The sequence below is a fragment of the Crocodylus siamensis genome, chromosome 10, assembly GCF_052110815.1.
Source record: "Crocodylus siamensis isolate JL-2025a chromosome 10, ASM5211081v1, whole genome shotgun sequence".
Taxonomy (NCBI): Eukaryota; Metazoa; Chordata; order Crocodylia; family Crocodylidae; genus Crocodylus; species Crocodylus siamensis.
Genome location: NC_143404.1, coordinates 16,278,587 through 16,297,453, shown reverse-complemented (window position 1 = coordinate 16,297,453; position 18,867 = coordinate 16,278,587). Strand labels below are relative to the sequence as shown.

Below are 18,867 nucleotides of genomic sequence, written 5' to 3'. Positions count from 1 at the left end.
TCGGGGTTGTTTCGGGACCTGATTCAGAGGGTGGAAGTCTTTGGGAATTAAAAGGCAGATTCGAATCACTTGAAAGTAAAGGTAAGAGCAGACATTGCATTTGGACAAGTTGAGCGTGTGTTTGTCCCAGAACAGAAAAGTCCTGAAATTGGTATGTACACATATTGCCTCCCAAGCAGGGTTTAGTGAGTGACTGAATACAATACCATTTTTCTGTCATTGATACAAAAATGTGATCCTGTGACAAACTATTAGCCCTTCTTATACTGCAAAACTTTCTAGGATTTGTTCCAGGTTGATGGACATGGACATCTGAATGAGTGCAGTTTGTTACAGGATAAAATGTTTTTTTTCTTGAAATATATGTAATGTCTGTTTGTAGCCTAAAGTTTGGGGAAAGAATACAGGTTCAATTGTCAGATTGTATCCTTAAATGTGGGATTCAAAGCTTTTAAAGCAAGAGAAATATGTAGTCTAGTGCCTCTTTGTCTCCCTAGTCATTACTACGTAATGTCAGGGAGAGCTAGCACTTGCTCCTGGAGCACATTGTCATGTTGACCACCAGTCTTCATTTGTGTTATCTTTACTTCCCACCACCTACTAAATGACTTGCCAAGCAAAAGAAAACGTTCATGCTCCACTGAAAGGAATTGCCATGGACAAAAACTAGTGGCTGTAGTTCCCTGGAATGGCCAAACAGCTCTGATTTAAAGTTTACAAGAAACACATTATCTCGTATTTTATCTAGAATACTAGGAAAATACTTAAACACATGAGTGATTTAACTGTATGTGCTTAAGTATTCTGCTGAATTGAGGCCAAAGCAGTCAACCTTTTACAGGAATAATCTTCTACATAAATAATAAAAATCAGTCAAACCCACTTACTTTCAATGCAGATTATAAGAACAAATCAAAGGATGGCTGATTTATGTGCCCTGTCTCTGATAATGGTTTGTCTTCTAAAAACTTTTTTCACTGAAACACCTACAGGTAAAATTCTTAGGTATATGGAAAAGGTTCCACAAGTGCAGGATTTAATTGAAAAATGTTCTAATTCCTCTCTCATTGAGGCTAATGTGCTGTTTTCCAACCTAGACTTCACACTGAAAGGTTTACCTGTCTATCTCTAACCGGCATTTCTAAAGCAACCACATTCATTGTATTCTAGCTTTTTAAGATAAAAGTTTTGGGAGTTGAACATGATCTTTAGTTTTTCATGAACTAACCCACTAAACAATTTAAATGCCTTCAAAACAGGATTTCTGTCTTGAGGCAGATCTTCGCTGACAGTCACATAATTGAGAGGGGTTCCTTGTTGTTTCTTTTTACTTTGACTGAACTATCATTTTGTTTCCCATGGAAATGTGTAGTTAAATCATTATTCATTTGGACTAAATGAGCAGAAAATTCATCCTTTGATTCTTGAATGCAACTGAAAATTTCTGTCACAGGATTTTTTTTTTTAAAAGAAGTTATGTCACTATATCAGACAAAAAAATATTTTGAAATGGCTGCATCTTGGGTGACAGGATTCATTAATCAGTCAATGTATATGTCTTCTGGATACTTCCAGCAAAAGCTGCTAATACGTAAAAGGAAACAAGATCTTAACAAAATACAGCTGGAAGGGACCTTGCTAGGTCATCCAGTCCAGCTTCCTGCTGAAGGAAGGACCATCCCAGCCAAGTATTTGTCCAGCCTTCTCTTCCAAACTGCCAAAAAGTGCGAAGATAGAGAAAAGATTGCTTGTCCTTTAACTGTTGCCAATATATCAGAAATTTTTTGTATGTGTTTTAGAAATAAAGCTTGGAGTGAGAACATCTCAATTTGTTATAATACACCTCCCTAAGTGAATAAGCACTTAAGGTTGCGTTGTATTGTGTAGCCTGCTGCTAGGCTGTCTATTAATTTCTGCATGTTTCAATACACAGTCTGTATTTTATTAATAAAGCTCATTTCAGATTTGCCTGAATCACTTTACCTATGTTCATGCTAACTGTTCTTGGTGTGTAGCCTTTTGGTAATGTCAATGTATATATATTTTTAAATTTAGAACGACTCCTGCTGTAGTCTTCTGGCAGTGGATTAACCAGTCCTTCAACGCCATTGTAAATTATACCAACCGAAGTGGGGATGCCCCGATTACTGTCAGGTCAGACACTAAATCAAATAGTTCTAGCATCTTTGTAAGTAATAATCCTACTAGAATGATTTGAGATTTAGAATTGGTTTACCCCTTTAAAAATAAAAGTAATAGCATTGTTTATCTGGACATGACTTCAATATGTTCACTAATATTTAATGGAAATCTTTATTGCACTGTTTAGCCAGGCTTGGAAAATGCCAAGTTACCTTGTTACTAGGTCAGAAGCTTTGAATTTCATTAACGAGAGTAATCTGGAAATTCAAGGTAGAACCTGAACTTTCCCAACCTCCATGTGGAGTGGTGACCATGCAAGTGCAAGGAACCCATGCTGAACAGGTTGAGAAGAAAAGGGGAATCTGATTCCATATGAATTAATTTGTGCTGCATAACCACCATAATACTCCTACTAGTAGCACTATTGAAGTTTTTGAAGTATTTTATGTAACTTGTTTCATACTGAAAATAACACTTAAGACAGTGTATCCTCAGACTTGCTTATATTTTGCCCACATTGCATTCCTCCTTTTAATGTTGAAGTGAGTGTTGTTTTTCCATTAATTTTTGAAGGGTATAGAGCAGATAGATCCCTTTCAGTATATTTGATAGAAACTAAAGAGTTCTTTGCACTTGTAAATATTTTTATTTTTGTTTTAGCCAGCTGGGAACAGCCTATGTTTCTGCCACCACAGGTGCTGTAGCAACAGCTCTAGGACTTAATGCACTAACCAAGGTATTGCTGCAGATTTTTTCTTACTTACCTTCAGCATTTAAAACTTATCAATCCACCTGTAAAAACAGAGACTGAACCTCAGCCTGTTGGAAAATTTGGTTCCACACGTACCAAAATGTAAAGCATTTGGTCTACCACTTCAAAAAATGTTTAAAAAGAGAGAAATTTTGCCTATCATTTAGCGTACCCCCATTTTAATACTTTAAGTTACTGCTGATTTCAGAATATCTGAAAACATCAAGGAAACTTGGACCAATATGGTTTTTGCTTTTATCAAAATTCTTGATTTAAAGCATTAAAAAGTTTTCAACAATTCATTATTTTGCTATGTAGTGCTTTTTTTTAAAGTGAAGCTTTTCAGGTTCTCTAAATACAAGGAACATCAAAATATAGAATCTAGAGAATGGGATATCTCGGTGTCTTGGCTCTGTGCATGGGATTTTCCATGTTTTTCAAGGCTGAAAGGCTTATGCGGTGTTGCACTCTAGATGCTTAATATGTAAAGTTTCTAATCACTTCAGTAATTTGTACAGGTCCCTCTTTTCTTCTTTTGTAATATATCTGTATAGTTAGCTTAGGTCCTTGGTAATGCCAGCGTGTGACGAATGAGCTTAAAACACATTTTCGCAGAAAATAATTACTCGGCAGAAATAACTTTCAGACAACAGAATTCCCATTGCAAATCTGTCCTGAACTGGCATTACAGAGTTAATGAATATTCTGTGGAATTAGACTGCAGTATGTTTTCATTATATTGATTTCAGGCTAAAAACTGTAGCTCTAAAAACAAATATATAATGATCATGAAAGAGGGACCTTAACAAAAATAGCTGTCTTGCATGTTTTTGTTGAACTCTTGTTTTTTCAGATAATGCATTATTGACTACATGTTCAAGAGAACCTATTTTAAGAGTAAATTCAATCACTAGATTTTGTATAGTCAGTGCCCTTAGGTGAAAGGCAGCTAGAAATGATGCATAGTAGCTATAACCTTGCCAGGGGGTGGGAATTGTTTTTAAGTCTGTTCAGTTCTGTCCTTGCTACTATGCTGATAGCTATGTCAGGGGACTTGTATGTGAGGCAGGAGTGACATTATCTTCCAAGACTCTTTCCTCCTTCCTTCCTACTAATGTTACAGTCATTGCTTAAAAGTTGTTTGTCAAATTTTTTCCCTTTGCTCTGAATCTTTTTTAGCTACTTTTTCATTTTAAGATCTTTTTAAAACGCTGAAAATCTTTCTCTTCTTTTGCAGCACGTCTCACCCCTCATAGGACGTTTTGTTCCTTTTGCTGCTGTAGCTGCTGCTAATTGCATCAATATACCATTAATGAGGCAAAGGTAAGAAAATAAAATGTGGCACATTGATTTATAAGACTTATTTTTTGTTGCAAGAACAACAATAAGTTTATAAATGAACGAATCCAAATAGCAGAATTTTTTAATTTGTAATATTTTTAAATATTTAAGCTTACCTACAGCATTTTACACTGACCTTCAAAATACAATCTTATTTGTAATGTTTTGTCAAGCATAAAATAGGCTATCTTTGTTATCTTCAAATAAATATCCCATTAGCCCATCACTCTGAAAATCCAGAAGTAAACTCCTGCCCTGCAACACTTGATTATAGAGACTCCTTGGCCATTCACTAGGGCTGTGCGAAGCTTTGGTCCCTGATTAGATTCGGCGGAGATTCGACCCGATTCAATGGCCAAATCTCCAAATCTGAATTAACTCGGAGGATCCTTTAATCTCTCTGAATTGAATTGGAACCCTCTGAATTGATTTGAAAAGATTTTGCAATTCAGACATAGACACAGCTTCAAATGTTTGGGTTTTTTTTTTCTACGTACCTCTAGGTAGCAGGCAGCTCGTGAATGCTACGATGCTGGGGTGCATGGAGCATCCCACAGGAGTGCGGGGGGCTCCCCAGTGCACTCAGCAGCAGACCTGGAAGTGGACCAGAACTGCTTCTGGTCCACTTCTTGGTCTGCAGGGAAGCAGGCCCCCCCACACTTCCTGGACTCGGCAGCTGGTACCTCCTGGGTCTAGGGGGGCACCTGGCATCCCCCCCATGGCTGATCGCCAAATCGCCCAACCCCCCACCCCCACCCCCACCGCACGCTCCCCAGTGGACCCAAAAGTGGACTGGAAGTACTTTTGTCAAGCACACGGGGGGTCTCTCCCCCGCATTCCTGTGGGATGCTTCATCCACCCCAGCATCTCAGCGGTCATGAGCCACACTGGTACCTCGAGGTATGTAGAAGAAACATTTAAAGCTGTGCCTGTGTCCGAATCGCTGATTCTCTGAAGCAGCATCGAATATTTGGATTTGGCCGAATCAAATCGGGGACAGTGATCTGAATCAACGAATCAAATCAATGTCTGATTTGGGCTGAATCCAAATTGAATAGGGTCCACTTCGCTCACCCCTACCATTCACTCTACTAGGGAAGATGCAAAATCCTTTTAGAAAGTGTTTCAGATCCTGCCCAAGTGACTTAGTAATAAAGATTCTGAATTATATTTAATCATCCTAGATTATACGGATGTTTGCTACCTGAAGCAAAACTCCATGGATCTAACAGAAAGTAGAAAATTAGAGGAAATGAGAAGGGTATGATGTCCTGTTCAGAATGCAGGCTATGACAGAGTAAAAAGGTGTGCTCATAGGTTTCATTCCTAAGGCAGTTTAGTCCATACCCGGGGTTTTCAACCCTTTTTAAGGAGTGTACCCCTTCTGGTGGGTACCCCTTCCGGGGGTGGGGCAGGTTTGCTGACGGCCAGCTAGATGTGAAGCCAGCGGCGCATGGCGGCAGCACAGAGTAGTTAATGGCAGGGGACAGCGTGCTTGCACATGCCACTCCGTGCCACCGCTGCACGTCACTTCCTCATGCCATGACACATACCCCCTGGGGCCATTCCAACTACTTGCGGGGGTATGCATACCCCCAGTTGACAACCCGTGGTCCATGTCATTTTCAAATGAAGGGAAAAAGAGGACCGATTCTGCACTCTGTGTGGATACACGTGTGCATGCATTTGTGTGGCCTTGCCTTACAGGAGCTCTAAGCCACGGTGGCTGCTTAAAGACATAATGCTGTCCTCTCCCCATGGCTTTCCTTTAAACTCAGCGCACCTCTGCACCGAGCCCAACACGTGCCCACAAGAGCCAGCACCTTAGCTGGACCTGGCTCACTCGACATCTGTATAGATTGGGCGCTTCAGTGCGGCTTTTCTGGCACTTTTATCTAATAGCTGATTCAGTCAGCTATTTGCACTAGAATGATTACCTTTCTGTCTCTCGAACAGGCATGTCTAAAGCAACCATAATCACAGTATTGTAGAGATCCACGCTAGCTTTTTCATTCAATCAGCTATTAAATAAAAGCACTGGAAAAGCCCTGCTGTGGAGCGCCCAGTCTATACAGATGTTGAGTAAGCCAGGTCCAACTCACACACTGCCTCTTCCAATAGAATATGGTTTTGGGGTTTTTTTTCATGTCCGTCAGTGTCCAGCATATTAGCTTTAATTCCTAGCCCTGCCCTTGACAGCAAAAGTAGGGGTCTGTTCAGAATAATGTCTTTTAAAAAAAGCAGCCTTTCTTTGCCTAATTTGCATCCTACACAATTGGAATATTGGCAGTTAAAACTAAGATGCTAAAAGTGGAAAAACTCCATAAAAAGAAGACGACAGATCACTGATTGTAAGTTATGGTTGCAATTAGCCTTTAATTATCTCCTTAGCATCTTTATTTCCCTCAACCTTCTATGTTAGGTGCAGAAGATTGCAAAGCAAGTGTTTACTTTTAATAATGAAACAGTCATGTAAAGCTCGTAAAATGGTAAGTTTTCTTATTTGGAAATAATTTGTAGAATTAGCACAGTGAAAAGTAGATTCCAGAAATGGACAAAAATGGATGCCAGGAATGGTTGCTAAACTGTTCTGTTTGTTGTTGTTCAACAGGGAACTGAAATATGGTATCCCAGTTACTGATGAAAATGGAAACAGATTGGGTGAATCTACCAAAGCTGCTCAGCAGGCCATTACTCAGGTGGTTATCTCAAGGATTCTCATGGCTGCGCCTGGCATGGGTTAGTACATTTCAGTGAAATGGAATCATTGTCCTAAGCTTTTATAATTAAAAAGGTAGGAAAAATTGTTTATACTGAATTCTATATCAATGATTTTCTAATAGACCACCCCCTCCTCAAATGGGAGACAGTGTTTTTTCCTTCTGCTCAGACACCCCAGAAGATGATACAAAGATTCTGTGTGCTACACTTAAATCAAACAGAAAATCTGTTGGGATGCTTCTCTAGGAAGGAAATTATAAAGGATAGTTCTGTTCAAATAAGAAAGAAAGAGCTAACGATGTGTGCATTTAACCAGTGCCATGTTGTTGAGCTCTTCGCCAGGTTTTAAACGTGCATGGAATTCCCATATGTTCAAATAATGGTAAAGGTGCATGAGGCTAGTAGTAGTGGGGTTGAGAGGGTGAAAGAGGGTTCAGTTGTGATAAAAAGCAGTGAAATCTTTACTATAGTCCTTCATTTCCTTTTCAAATTTTAACAAGTAATTTTTGAAAATAGGGTTCTTTTTAATTGGAGTAGCTGCTTGAGAGAGGCCACCCACTGAGATTTCTCAATTAAGATGATTTTACTGAAACTGGCATATTTATACAAGGGACTGCAAAAAATAATTTAAGCTCGTCCTCTGGTAATGAATGTTGGACTTCAGGTGGGCAGGCTAATAAATGCCAAGTTGCATAGAGACCCCAAGGTATATCACTTGCTGCTGTTAGTGGCTCCCACTAACACATGCTCTAAGCTTACTGAAAGTGGGTTGCTCTTTCTGATCCAGAATGAGGGAATGAAAAGGATGCTACTACTTCGCAGCCTCTGCAAAATAGAAAAGGAGCCCTTCAAGAGGGAAGAGAAGATAAGACGGCTCCAAAATGGGGAGACATGCTGTAGACTGAGTTGTCCACAAAAAATACTTGTGGACATATTATTAGAGACATTTAAATACTGAAACTACCATAACTAGGCTATATAAATAATTGAACCTTCATGGTGTAAGAAGCAATAAAAGTGTATTCAAGCTTCTAACCTGGTTTTCTAAATGGCTGCACAAATGTTGTTAGGAAACAAAATGTTTGCAAAGGTTTAACCAAGTATTGTGTTTTGTTTTTTTGCTTTCAGCCATTCCTCCCTTTATAATGAATGCTTTGGAAAAGAAAGCATTTTTAAAAGTGAGTCTCAGTTTTCATTTATGTGCTAAAACATATTGGTTGTATTCATATACAAAATATTAAATGAATGGAGAAAGAATGTGTTATATTTTTAATAAATCCCATGTTTTCATGTTCAGAAAATGCTGCTTAAATTGCTTAATCCCAGGTACACACAGATACTAAAAACTAGGAAGTCTATGCCACTATATTCCCTCATGTCAGGAACATTTTTATTTCTAAATATTCATATTGAAGCATTTTGAAATATTTTCTGTTACGCAGTTATGTCAATTAAATCTATTAAATGATTTCAGTGGAAACACTGTCTGATTGCTTAGGCATTGGGCTTCCAGTTAAAAAGCTCTGTCTGACCTTGGGGAAGCCATTTTTGCCCTGTGCGCATTTGAGAAGTTATTTCAAGATACTGAGCCCCCTAAGTTGATACTGAAGACACTGGAAGTTGAGGGAACTAAGTCCTTCCCCCACCTAGGCAATTAAGTATATGCTTAACTCTTCAACATGTGCATAAAATCTGTTGAAGTCAGTTGATCATAAGCATATACTTAAGTATTTTGATGGATTGTGGCTGTAGTAATTAATATAAGCCTGGATGAGATGTCCAGGAAAACCCACCCTGTCTTCTACCCTTACTTTCAGTTCTTGCATCTGTACAGCAGGAATAAGGCTGTTGTGCTGGCCTCAGGTTGGTGAAGTGCTTTCAAAGCTTCTTCTGCTCAAAGGTTCTGTGACTTATAATATTTTCACCTAACCAGTCCTTCACCTAAGGACCGCCTGAAAGCTTTATGAAAGGAATGAGTGGATTACTTGCTACACCCTCAAGTTTAATACTGTGAGCCCCACACATGTTGCCATCTGTTTTCCAATAACATTTATGCTATCTCTAGACCACCTTTACCCTCTCAAACTGTGTATACCTCTCCAAATGTAATGAAAATGTTATGATTTTCTCTTCAAAGATACTTCCCAGAATGTGAAATTGTTCTGCTCTCACTTCAATAAGTCTATTCCATTTCTGTATTTACAGTTATTGCATTGTTGGGTTTTTTTAGGGTTTTTTTTTTTTTTTAAAGAAATATAGCATGCATAATTTCAAAGTTGTTCTTTTAGGCATTGGTCAACAGATAGAGTCACTACTTAGCTGCTGTGAAGTAGTATTTTAAAAATTTGGTTTAAAAATTATCCTTTAAAATTCTGAGAGCCAGCTGCTACAATGGCATGTTTCATCAAGTGTATTTTTTATATTTACATTAATAAAATACAAAGCCCTTTTTCTAAAAAAATTCCCTCAATTTACATGCATTTTTAATCTGTGAATTTAAACATAAACTAAAATACATATGTATAAAAAGAACAGTGATAATATTTATGACTTGGGCTCCCATGTTACTATGCTGTGAATTATATGCAGATTTCAGGTGAGATACCAAAGTCATGGCTTTCTTCAGTGCTAAGGGTTGGTTTCATATTTGCCCATTCAAGCTAATGACTGAATTTTGCATTGATAGCTATGGAGAGATACAGTGGTCAGGCATAGCCAGCAGCATGAGAATGTTTGCCTGTTGTTAGGAGCAGTAAGGACATATAGGGTGCTGACAGAAGAGATGGTTTGTCACTGTGAAAGTGCTATACAGCTATGCCTTGACAGAAGTGCACAGCTTCAAAGTGCTTTAAAAATGCTCGATCGTGCAACAAATTAACCTTCATATAATGAGGGCTCAGATGAAGGTGCTTCCAAGTGGAGCAGCTTCATTAACTTCTGTTAGTCCCAGCACACGAACAAGGCTGGGTTGATGCAGCCCAGCCCCACCCTCAGTGCTGTCTGCAGGATGGGAGGGGAAGAAGGGAGGGGGACGAAGCTGCGGGCTGGTGTTTGCCTGGTTGCACTGGAAGGGAGTTTTAATCCACCTGCCCTCCCTTCAGTGCAGGCTGGATAAACCCCAGCCCGCAGACCCCTCTCCTTCCCTTCTCCCCCTGGGGGTGGTGGGCCTAGGCAAGAGAGGCCATAGACACGCAGCTCCTCCTGGATCGGCTCCGAAGTCGAGCTTGATCCCCCACCCCTGCCAACCCAACAGTTGGGTTGCACGTGGTGGGGGGGGCGGTCACTGTAACTCATGGTGCTTTCTGTGAAGCACGATGAGTTACAGCGGGGACTGCACATCTGTCAGCGCCCAATATCTTCCTGATAATCCCTTGTAAAAGTGGTTTTGTTTGATTTGGTGTTTTAACTTTGGGTCAAGTTTTAGATGAAGTGTTTAGTTACCCCAAGGAAGTCTTAAAATTCTATTTGTTTTAGGTCTGTTTTTCTTAATCTTAGGATTTGTTGAGTTTAGATTAGCAGTTGTATTTCAGCAATGAAAACTGTGTGTTAACAACTACTTAATTGATCTTCCTTTTCTCCCCAAATTTAGAAAACTACATTTTTCCTGAGGGCAGCTTTTTTCTTTTAAAAAAAATGTGTTTATAGCACTGCTAATACAGGGCACCTAGTTGTTGAATTCTGGAATTGAAATGTGTGTGGAAAACTTAAACTGAATGGCTGTCCTGCGTGAGAAGCGAAGCTCCACTGTATGCTAATTGCATTTTCCGTAGCTTAAATAAGTCATACTGATTGGCCTGCCTGTTCGTCCTTGGACTTCCTTTTGACCATTAAGACTACATGAGGCATCATTACAAGCCGCTCATACAACAGCAACAAACTTGAAAAATGAATATTCAAAATACCACATATATTTCTCTCCTGAAATCAAAGGAGTTGCAAGTTCAGATTAATTCTGTGCATTCATACCGTGAGGGAATGTCATGTCTGTCATATCCACCTAACTAGGAGAAAAACATGAGATTTTGTGGCAAGAAGAGTGAAGGATGATTCCACAAGGGTCGGCGTCAAACATCCTTTATTCATTGTGCAGTATAATCAACATAAGGGTGTTGTGAATTTTTCAGATCAACACAGGAGATGTTTCTTCAGTGGCTACTCAGTGTTCTTTGGTACCATCATGCTCTCCTGTTCCTTCCCCTCAGCTTCAGAGACTGTGAGTTCAGGTGAAACCTTGCTCTGCAGTTAGTCAGTGGTAACACTTGATAATAGAGTAGCTCTAAACCCATTAAGGAATGAGCTGCATTTTTAACAAGCAGCTTGCGCATGTCCTCTTGAGGCTTCCAGAAGCACCATCCCACATGCAGTTCTGTGACACCATCTACAAACTGCTTTACTAACCCATTTGTTTCACTCTGATTTGCACACCACCAGCATTCCAGAAAATCATTCTTCTGCATCTGCCAAAGCTCATCACTGGCAGATGATAACCAGAAGGCCAGAAAATAAACTAGCAGTTGTCATTCAGCAGCCTGCATTTCTTTATATTCTACCATAGAGCATCATCTCTGTTCTATTTCATTGTTTTTTAACAATGTCAGGGGGATCTTGTCTTATTTCCAGTTCAATTTAAAAGACACGTGAACATTACTGTCTTGGAAAAGCATTGTCATTGTGTTCTCGCACATTGTTTTACATGAGAGCATTTTAATGCTAACAAGACATTATACTAGAGTACCTCGTAAGTAGTGCTAAGCATCACTAACATATAAGCATGCTTATTTTTTTGACAAACCTGATTATTTCTCCTTTTGAAAGCACTAAAGTATGTCCATATGTTTTTCCCTAAACTGAGTAAGTATAATTCATAATGAAGCAATGCAGTGGTTCTTGATCATCAGGATGTTAATTGTTTGTTTTCTTCATTTCTGTTGACTCGTGTTTGGCTAGCTGGGTCTAAGAGCCAGGCCATTATATCAGCCACCCATAGAAGGAGCAGTAAGACTATGGTTCTTCAAAAATGGAGGGTTTATAGATTAATTTCAGCTGTGTTTAAACTCTTCTTCTTGGGTCACTGTTTGGAAGAAACAAACAACCTTTTTAAACTTCCTGTTGTCTGAATTTTTTTCCAGACATTTAAATCCATTCTGATGTGCTTCACAAATCCATTTCATCCCGCAATCAAGATCAGTACCTGCTCTCTGCTTTGTTCTGCATACCATTCCTGATAGTCAAGTTGACTCCTTTCCCTTTTTTTTTTCCTTTAATGCACTATAACCATTTAATCATATTTTTAGTCTGCAACTTAAACAACTGCTCCCAACTCTCCCGTACCTAGAAAGAGCACCTGTTCTACAGTCTCGTTTTACTTAACTTTATTCTTAAATGACCAAGAGATGATGCATTCAGGGACCCTCTGTCTGTCCTTTTATTGTTCAATGAAATTATGCACTATTAGCAATCTGGAAGATTCAACAAAAGATGAAGCAGTTGCTAAAATCCCACTGCTCCTGCTTGCCTTTTTTTGCTTAACTTTAATTATCCTTTCTGCATCTTCTGTGTGTGCTACCTAACCGTGATGTCATTAAGCCTAGCACACACAATATCTGGAAATTAAAGTCAGAATTGCTGCCTTGCTGGGTCAAACGATAGAATTCTAGTTCATTACATTTTTTCATCATCTTACACTTCTGTGGATTTTGTTATCACTTTGTACTGATGCACGTTTTGCTTGTGTTTATTAAGTGTACATTTCTGCTGCTTAGGCATGTGGGGTTTTTGCCCTTCCCAGATACAGTTTCTAAAACTAAGCCATTTTAGCTTCATCTTCTCCTCCCCTAACATTGAGGTGTTTGGACAACATTTTTGGAAAAGAAAGGCCGTAAGTTTCTACTTATTAGATATTTTTATAATGAAAGTTCTGTGAAATGAACTTGTCACCGTTAGTCGTACTACTGAACACACTTGTGTTTTCTAGTGTAATGTCCCACTCAGATGAAGGTTAGATACTACCCTGTGTCAAGGTAGTTAAAGCCTTGCTCTGTCTTTTTGGGAAATAATGTTATGCCCAACTGGGGCACTGCCTTTATACTGTAGGAATAGCTCAGCTCTCATTGTCTCTTGCTTGGAGTCAGCCATCAGTTCTCCTACGGGCAGTCTTTCAGAGTGAGGAATCTGATTTGTATGCCCAGAAACATAGAAAGGAGAATAATCCCACAGTCCTCTGATCCTATTCTGTGAGCTGTGATTAGGCACAAACACTACCATCTTTGAGGCCTTTTCTTATTCCCCCAGTGTTGTTGTCATCATTTCTTAACTTTCACTATGTGGAAAAAACTGAAGTCTTTTGCACAAATATTTCTGGGGCAAAAGTGCAATGAAGGCATTTGAGTGCAATGCCAGAACAGTGGGGCACCACTGAGTGGGGCACTCCTTTGACAAAGTTGCCTTTTTTGTTATCTATTTTTTCAGATAATTGATGAATTGGACAGTTCTCTTCTGCAGCCATTTTTGGACTTCAGACCGTCTCCAACAGAGGGGAATGAATAGCTGTGTTACTTCCTCTGTCTCAGTCCTGAGAGAGAGAGCTTGGTCTATTATTGTTTTCCTTCTCTTTGCTGCAATTAATTAGCACTGCTGCTGTCATACTTTCTTAAACATGGTCCTTATTCCCTAGCATTTCCATTTCCCCCCCCTTAAAACACTTGACGCTCAGTTCTGTCTTTTGTTCACCAGTCCCCCCACAACCCTCACAGCTTTAGGATTGCTTCTCACGGAAACATCAACTTTATACTTATCCACTGCAGTGCGTAATTGTGACTAATTAACGGTTTTGTTTTAAATCCACATACTGTTATGGTAGCAATTGTGCGTGTCATGCTTTTCTGGAGGGATTCATTTTATGGTAATGCCAGTGCCCATCACAGCAGTCTTCTTAAAATATGTTTCATTTCATTAGTGATTAACTCCAGCTAAAATTCTAACCAGTTTTTATTTAATCTCTTAAAACATAATCTAAGGATCTGCAAAAAGCCTCCTTTTTCCTTTTTTATCAGTACAATTGATAACTGCAAAAAAGTGCAATGTAACAAAATAACCATACCTGTTTATTTAGTTCCTGTTTATACACGCATATATGCACAATATTTATATTGCTTTACTTTAAAAAAAAAAAAAAAGAAATCACAGTTTCTATTTATTTATTTTTCCTTTAATTTCAAGGGGAGTAAGGCTCTCACAACTGTGCTGTACTTGTTTTATCTCTAGGAACTGATAGCTGAGAAACATGCAGTGTATGTGGTGAGGGAAGGTGATATGAACATAGCTTATGTTGGCATTCCCATGACTTTCGGGTGACAGCTGCTGCAGGCCAAGAAAGCTCTCAGGTATAAGTTAGAATAGCATAATAGTCCCCAAGAGACTGAAGCTATAACCAAGAATCAACACAGACTAATGATGTCTTAGCCAAATTCCTTATGCTGGAGAAGTGGGGTGTACCATCAGAGTCTACTCTTGTTCAGTGCTAATGTAGGGTTTCAGTTGCAGTGGGGGAAACCTCCCAGACCAGACTCTGGCTTCGTAGCTACAGTGTGCTGGCATAAGGCAGCCTTACCTAGGAGCTAGTCCCTAGACTCAAGATAGGATCAAGTTATGAATAAAATAAGTGGTCAGTCATCTGGAAATCTAGTTCTCAGTAGACTAATGCACACTAATATTAATGGGAGGCACTCCACTGATACCAAAGAGCTTTGGAGCAGGTTCTCAGAGCAGCAGTATTTGAGATCAGGGTCAAAGTAAGTTATTGCAGGTCAGGTATCTGCAGAGTTTGCATGTGTCTGCACTGTGCCTAGATTTTAACTGCTGTCAGTCTGCTTCTTATACTATAAGAAACATCCAAAAACCTGGAGGGGGGGAAAAAGACATCATACTCACTTTGAAATATTTATTTTTAACACAGCGATTCCCATGGATGAGTGCCCCCATTCAAGTTGGATTAGTTGGATTCTGGTGAGTTCCTTTAGATTGCTTGTCTGCTGCTATTTTTGAGAGGCATCTGCTATCTTTGAGTTGGCTAGAGTTCCCTTAAAAGTTTGGTGTATCTGGATTTAGGAAGGAAAGCCAACAAACAACTAAAGTGGCTCATTTCTTCTGTGAAATGTCAGCAAAACTGTATTATTTACATCTCATTTTGTTCAGTACTACCTGTTGAAACAGAAAAAGGTCTTGTTTCCATGGTTTTCCTATGACAGCTATTGGTGATAGTGTTATTAAACCAAATCAGCAAAGAATAGAACTCTGTCTTGCAGCTGATTCAAAAATGAGGTTTTGATCACTGTGGGCACTTGTACATGGGACGGGGGTTTAATCCCCAAGGTTTTATTCTGTGCCCCCTAAATTGAAAGGGTGAGGCATAGAATAAAACCCTGAGGACTAAACTGTTCCAATTTTTCTGTCATGCAAAGGTGAGGGGCCCCATCCTTTTGTTTCTTTGCTTGTTTTTGGTTTTTAGCAGAGCCTGTCTGCTTCTCCCGCAGCCAGCAGATGAGCTGCTGGTGGGCTGAGCAACCCCTGAGCTTCAGGGGGCTTCGGTCCTTCCCTCGGCAGGAACAATGTCCCAGGGCCTCCCGGATAGCGTGCTGTTGGACTGGGTGCTACCCCAGCTCAGAGGCAGCACCCGGCCTGGTCTAACTCTACCCTGAGCCTGCCTAGGGAGCAGCGCTTGATGGGCTTCCAGCAGGCGAGCTTGGGGAAGAGTTGGATCACGCCGGATGCTGCCTGAGTTGGGGCAGCATCTGGCCCGCCAGCACCCCACCCAGATGGCCCTGGGGAGCATCACCACGGCAGACAGAAGACCGGGGGCCCCCATAGTTCAGGGGCCACTCATCCCGCCAGCGGCCTGACCCCCAGCTGCAGGAGAGGCAAGCTCCACCAAAAAAGGATCAGGCCGCTCGCTGCTTCTGAGGCCAGCAGAACACCTGGGTCTGCCCGACAACAGGCTGCCCTGCCCCTCGGGCAGAACAGGAGGGTGTCTGGGTGTGTTGTCAATTGGAGAGGTGGCAGGGATGGTGCATGGGGTGGGTTCAAGGAAGTTTGCAGCCTTCCCAGGCAGCCCTACACCCCATGCACCATCCTCACCACCTTCACAGGCCAAGAAAGCTCTCACCACCCTCTTGCTGCCTTCTCGCACTGTCCCAAGGGCAAGCCAGCCCATTCTTGGGCAACGCCAGGCATCCTGCCAACTGCAGGAGCCTGCTGAAGGCAGAAGCAGTGAGAGGCCCAATCTTTTTTTCTGCAGAGCCTGCCCACCTCTCCCGCAACTGGGGGGCGAGCTGCCAGCTGCATCATTGTAACTTGCAATGTTGCAGACTAAACTACATCCAGATGTAGTTAAGTTTGCAACAATTAAGCCATACAAGTAACATTTTCATCACGTGTACATTGTGATGATTGTCGTGTACAAGCACCCTGCCTGTGCAAGGGATAATGTTGAATCTCAACCTGTAATGTGATGCCTTTCTTCAACCTGCATTAAAATCAGTAGATTTCACAACGCCTAGCTCCTTATGTTGTGACATTTGAAATGAATTATATGCCACCAAATTGAAATTCTCCACATATTTAAGTGGCAGTGATGCATCTCTTTGCAGTCTTCAGAGAGATAGAGGGACTATATAAGGGGCCTGGCAGTGGAAGATGGACTTCATTCATTCTTGTTCTATCATGCATGAAAAGTAATGAGAATGAAATGGCTACTTTCCTATGAGTGCCCTGCTTTTGTCTGTTCAGAATTTTGCTTTTAAACTAATACCTGTATCTCATTTTTGTTTTGTTGTAGTTTGGTGTTTGCTACGCCTCTGTGCTGTGCTTTGTTCCCTCAGAAAAGGTACAAATGGCTTTCTTATTGTTACATGAATGGTGAGATCCAGATGCACACAGAATGCTTCAAAGAAACAAGGAAAGAAATGGTCCTTGCTATTCAAAATTGTAGTTTAAATTTTGATATGATAAGTGTTGGATCCAAAATACAGGCACAAAGGGGGGGGAAATGGTTACCAAAGATACACAGTAAGGAAGAAGTACAACTTAAAAGGGAATAATAAACCTCTAAGCAAATAGAATTGTTAACCCCTGACAGGTAGAGCATCAGAAATTTAGTCTTATTTTTTAGATGAGATTTGAACAAGATGGCTTGAGAACCAGGTTTGAAAGGCGTTCCTGTCCATAGGAGCTTCTTGGAAGGAGGTAAAGAAAGCTTTAAGGTTGGCATCATTGATGGAAGAGAGGATGGCACAAATGAAAAAGAAAGAGGAGGAGGAATACAGATTGGAGTTGAGCAATATAGGGACTTGAATGCCAGGACAAGAAATTTAGACTTGCTAATGCCTGGCGTCAGTGAAAGGAGTTAAAGTTCCATTTTTATGCATTATGGTGGTGGTTGAATGGATACGCATTTTGAGATCCTATTCACTTTCACTTGGGAATTCTCTCTGAATTATAAACATCAATTTAACTGTAGTCTGCCTGTGGTTTGGCCAATAGGATTTTAACCACGAGAGTTTTGCGTCTATTTTAATATATTTTCAGTTATAATTAATAGTTCAGAAACAGACTTAAAACTAACATTCGTGTCCCTGAGATCATAAAGAAACATGGACAGGTTGCATTTAAAGTGTAGCTGTAATGCAACTAGATTTGTCATCTACGTGTTAAAACTTCCGTTGTTTTACGTTTTGCTTGTATTATTCATTGGAATCAAAAGTGCTGCATCAAGTAAGCAATAAATTAAATATTGAAATTGGAGCTTAAGGGTTTGTTTAAGACTTAGAGGACAGCTTCACTAGCTTTTGATTTCTGAAACCCAGAAGGCTTGTTCATCTCTTGCTTAATGCTTATGCTACTGTAATTCTCATCACCCCAGCAGTACAGTTTAGATACTGTTTTCCTGCTAGAGAAAGATAGGTTTAAGAAATGTAGAGCAAAAAACATTGCAGGGTTATGTTGAGTTGGATGGAGAAAGTAGTCAGTTCTTGGTTCAGATTAGTGCTTTTAGAATTTCACCCTAACGTATTGAATTGATTTGCTAATTTTATGGGTAATTTTTTTTAATGTATTTGGAACATTGCAGCTCTGTATGGTTTGTCAGCTGAATTGATTTCTCGTGAGAGAAATGTTACACATGTAGAAGACTTCCTTGGATTCAACAAAGTAGAATAACACACTTGTTAACACCTTTTCAAGGTGCAATTTGTATGTACAAGCCCATTGGATCATAACCATCTGAGTTGAAGTTCAGTAGAACAGTAAAGCAGCCGTTTCTTGCATCCGCAGAACAATTTATTATCAGTCAAATTAGGCTAATTGCTACGAGTCTCAGAATCTGAATTCTCCCTGTAGAACAGGAAGAAATCTGAAGTCTCCTTTGCTTATCCACAAGCCTTGATCAGATGCATCATTATCCATATTTTTGATTCAACCATTCATTAAAGTGTAATCTTTTTCCTATGTTTTTTTTTTTCTCTTGCCTAGTTCCATGTCTGTAACACGCTTGGAGCCAGAACTGAAAGCCAAGATCCAGGAGATCAGTCCTGATTTAGGACGGGTGTATTTTAATAAAGGATTATAATTCAAAGATGGTGGGAATATTTTGTGAACTTTTTAATTTTTATTTGTGTGCCAGCATTATTGAAAAGAGCTCAGTTTTGATCTGTCCTTTTGTTAAATGATTTTGAACATCTGCATTATTTTATAATATGTATGTAAAGACTTTCCTTCTGATATTTTCTTAAAACACAAAAACTCATTTTGTTATTTCATTGCCCACTTTGAGTCTTGACTGACACTTTAACCACACATATCCAAAATGTTTACACTGAGCTCTCAAGCAGCTAAAAGGAAAAAAATCAAGCACACAAAGG

The 18,867-nt window shown here is 39.9% G+C and overlaps 1 protein-coding gene across 5 annotated transcripts in view; it reads left to right on the top strand.

The window, feature by feature from the left end:
* The window catches only part of SFXN1 (sideroflexin 1), a 40,246-nt gene extending 21,665 nt beyond the window's left edge, over positions 1-18,581 (top strand). The window contains exons 4-12 of one of the 5 annotated variants that reach the window (XR_016444421.1): positions 2,056-2,154; positions 2,803-2,878; positions 4,131-4,216; positions 6,846-6,973; positions 8,084-8,133; positions 14,219-14,337; positions 14,910-14,959; positions 16,788-16,835; positions 18,479-18,581. Coding sequence is in view for 1 of the 5 variants with exons in the window: in XM_090064472.1 (XP_089920598.1) it covers positions 2,056-2,154; positions 2,803-2,878; positions 4,131-4,216; positions 6,846-6,973; positions 8,084-8,133; positions 14,910-14,959; positions 16,788-16,835; positions 18,479-18,575 (634 nt within the window). In the remaining 4 variants the exon portion in view is untranslated. Of the gene's footprint in view, positions 1-2,055; positions 2,155-2,802; positions 2,879-4,130; positions 4,217-6,845; positions 6,974-8,083; positions 8,134-11,079; positions 14,960-16,787; positions 16,836-18,478 lie in introns of all 5 variants that reach the window. The other 4 variants (XR_016444419.1, XR_016444418.1, XR_016444420.1 and 1 more) reach the window with 4 other exon arrangements.
* The last annotated feature ends 286 nt before the right edge of the window (positions 18,582-18,867 follow it).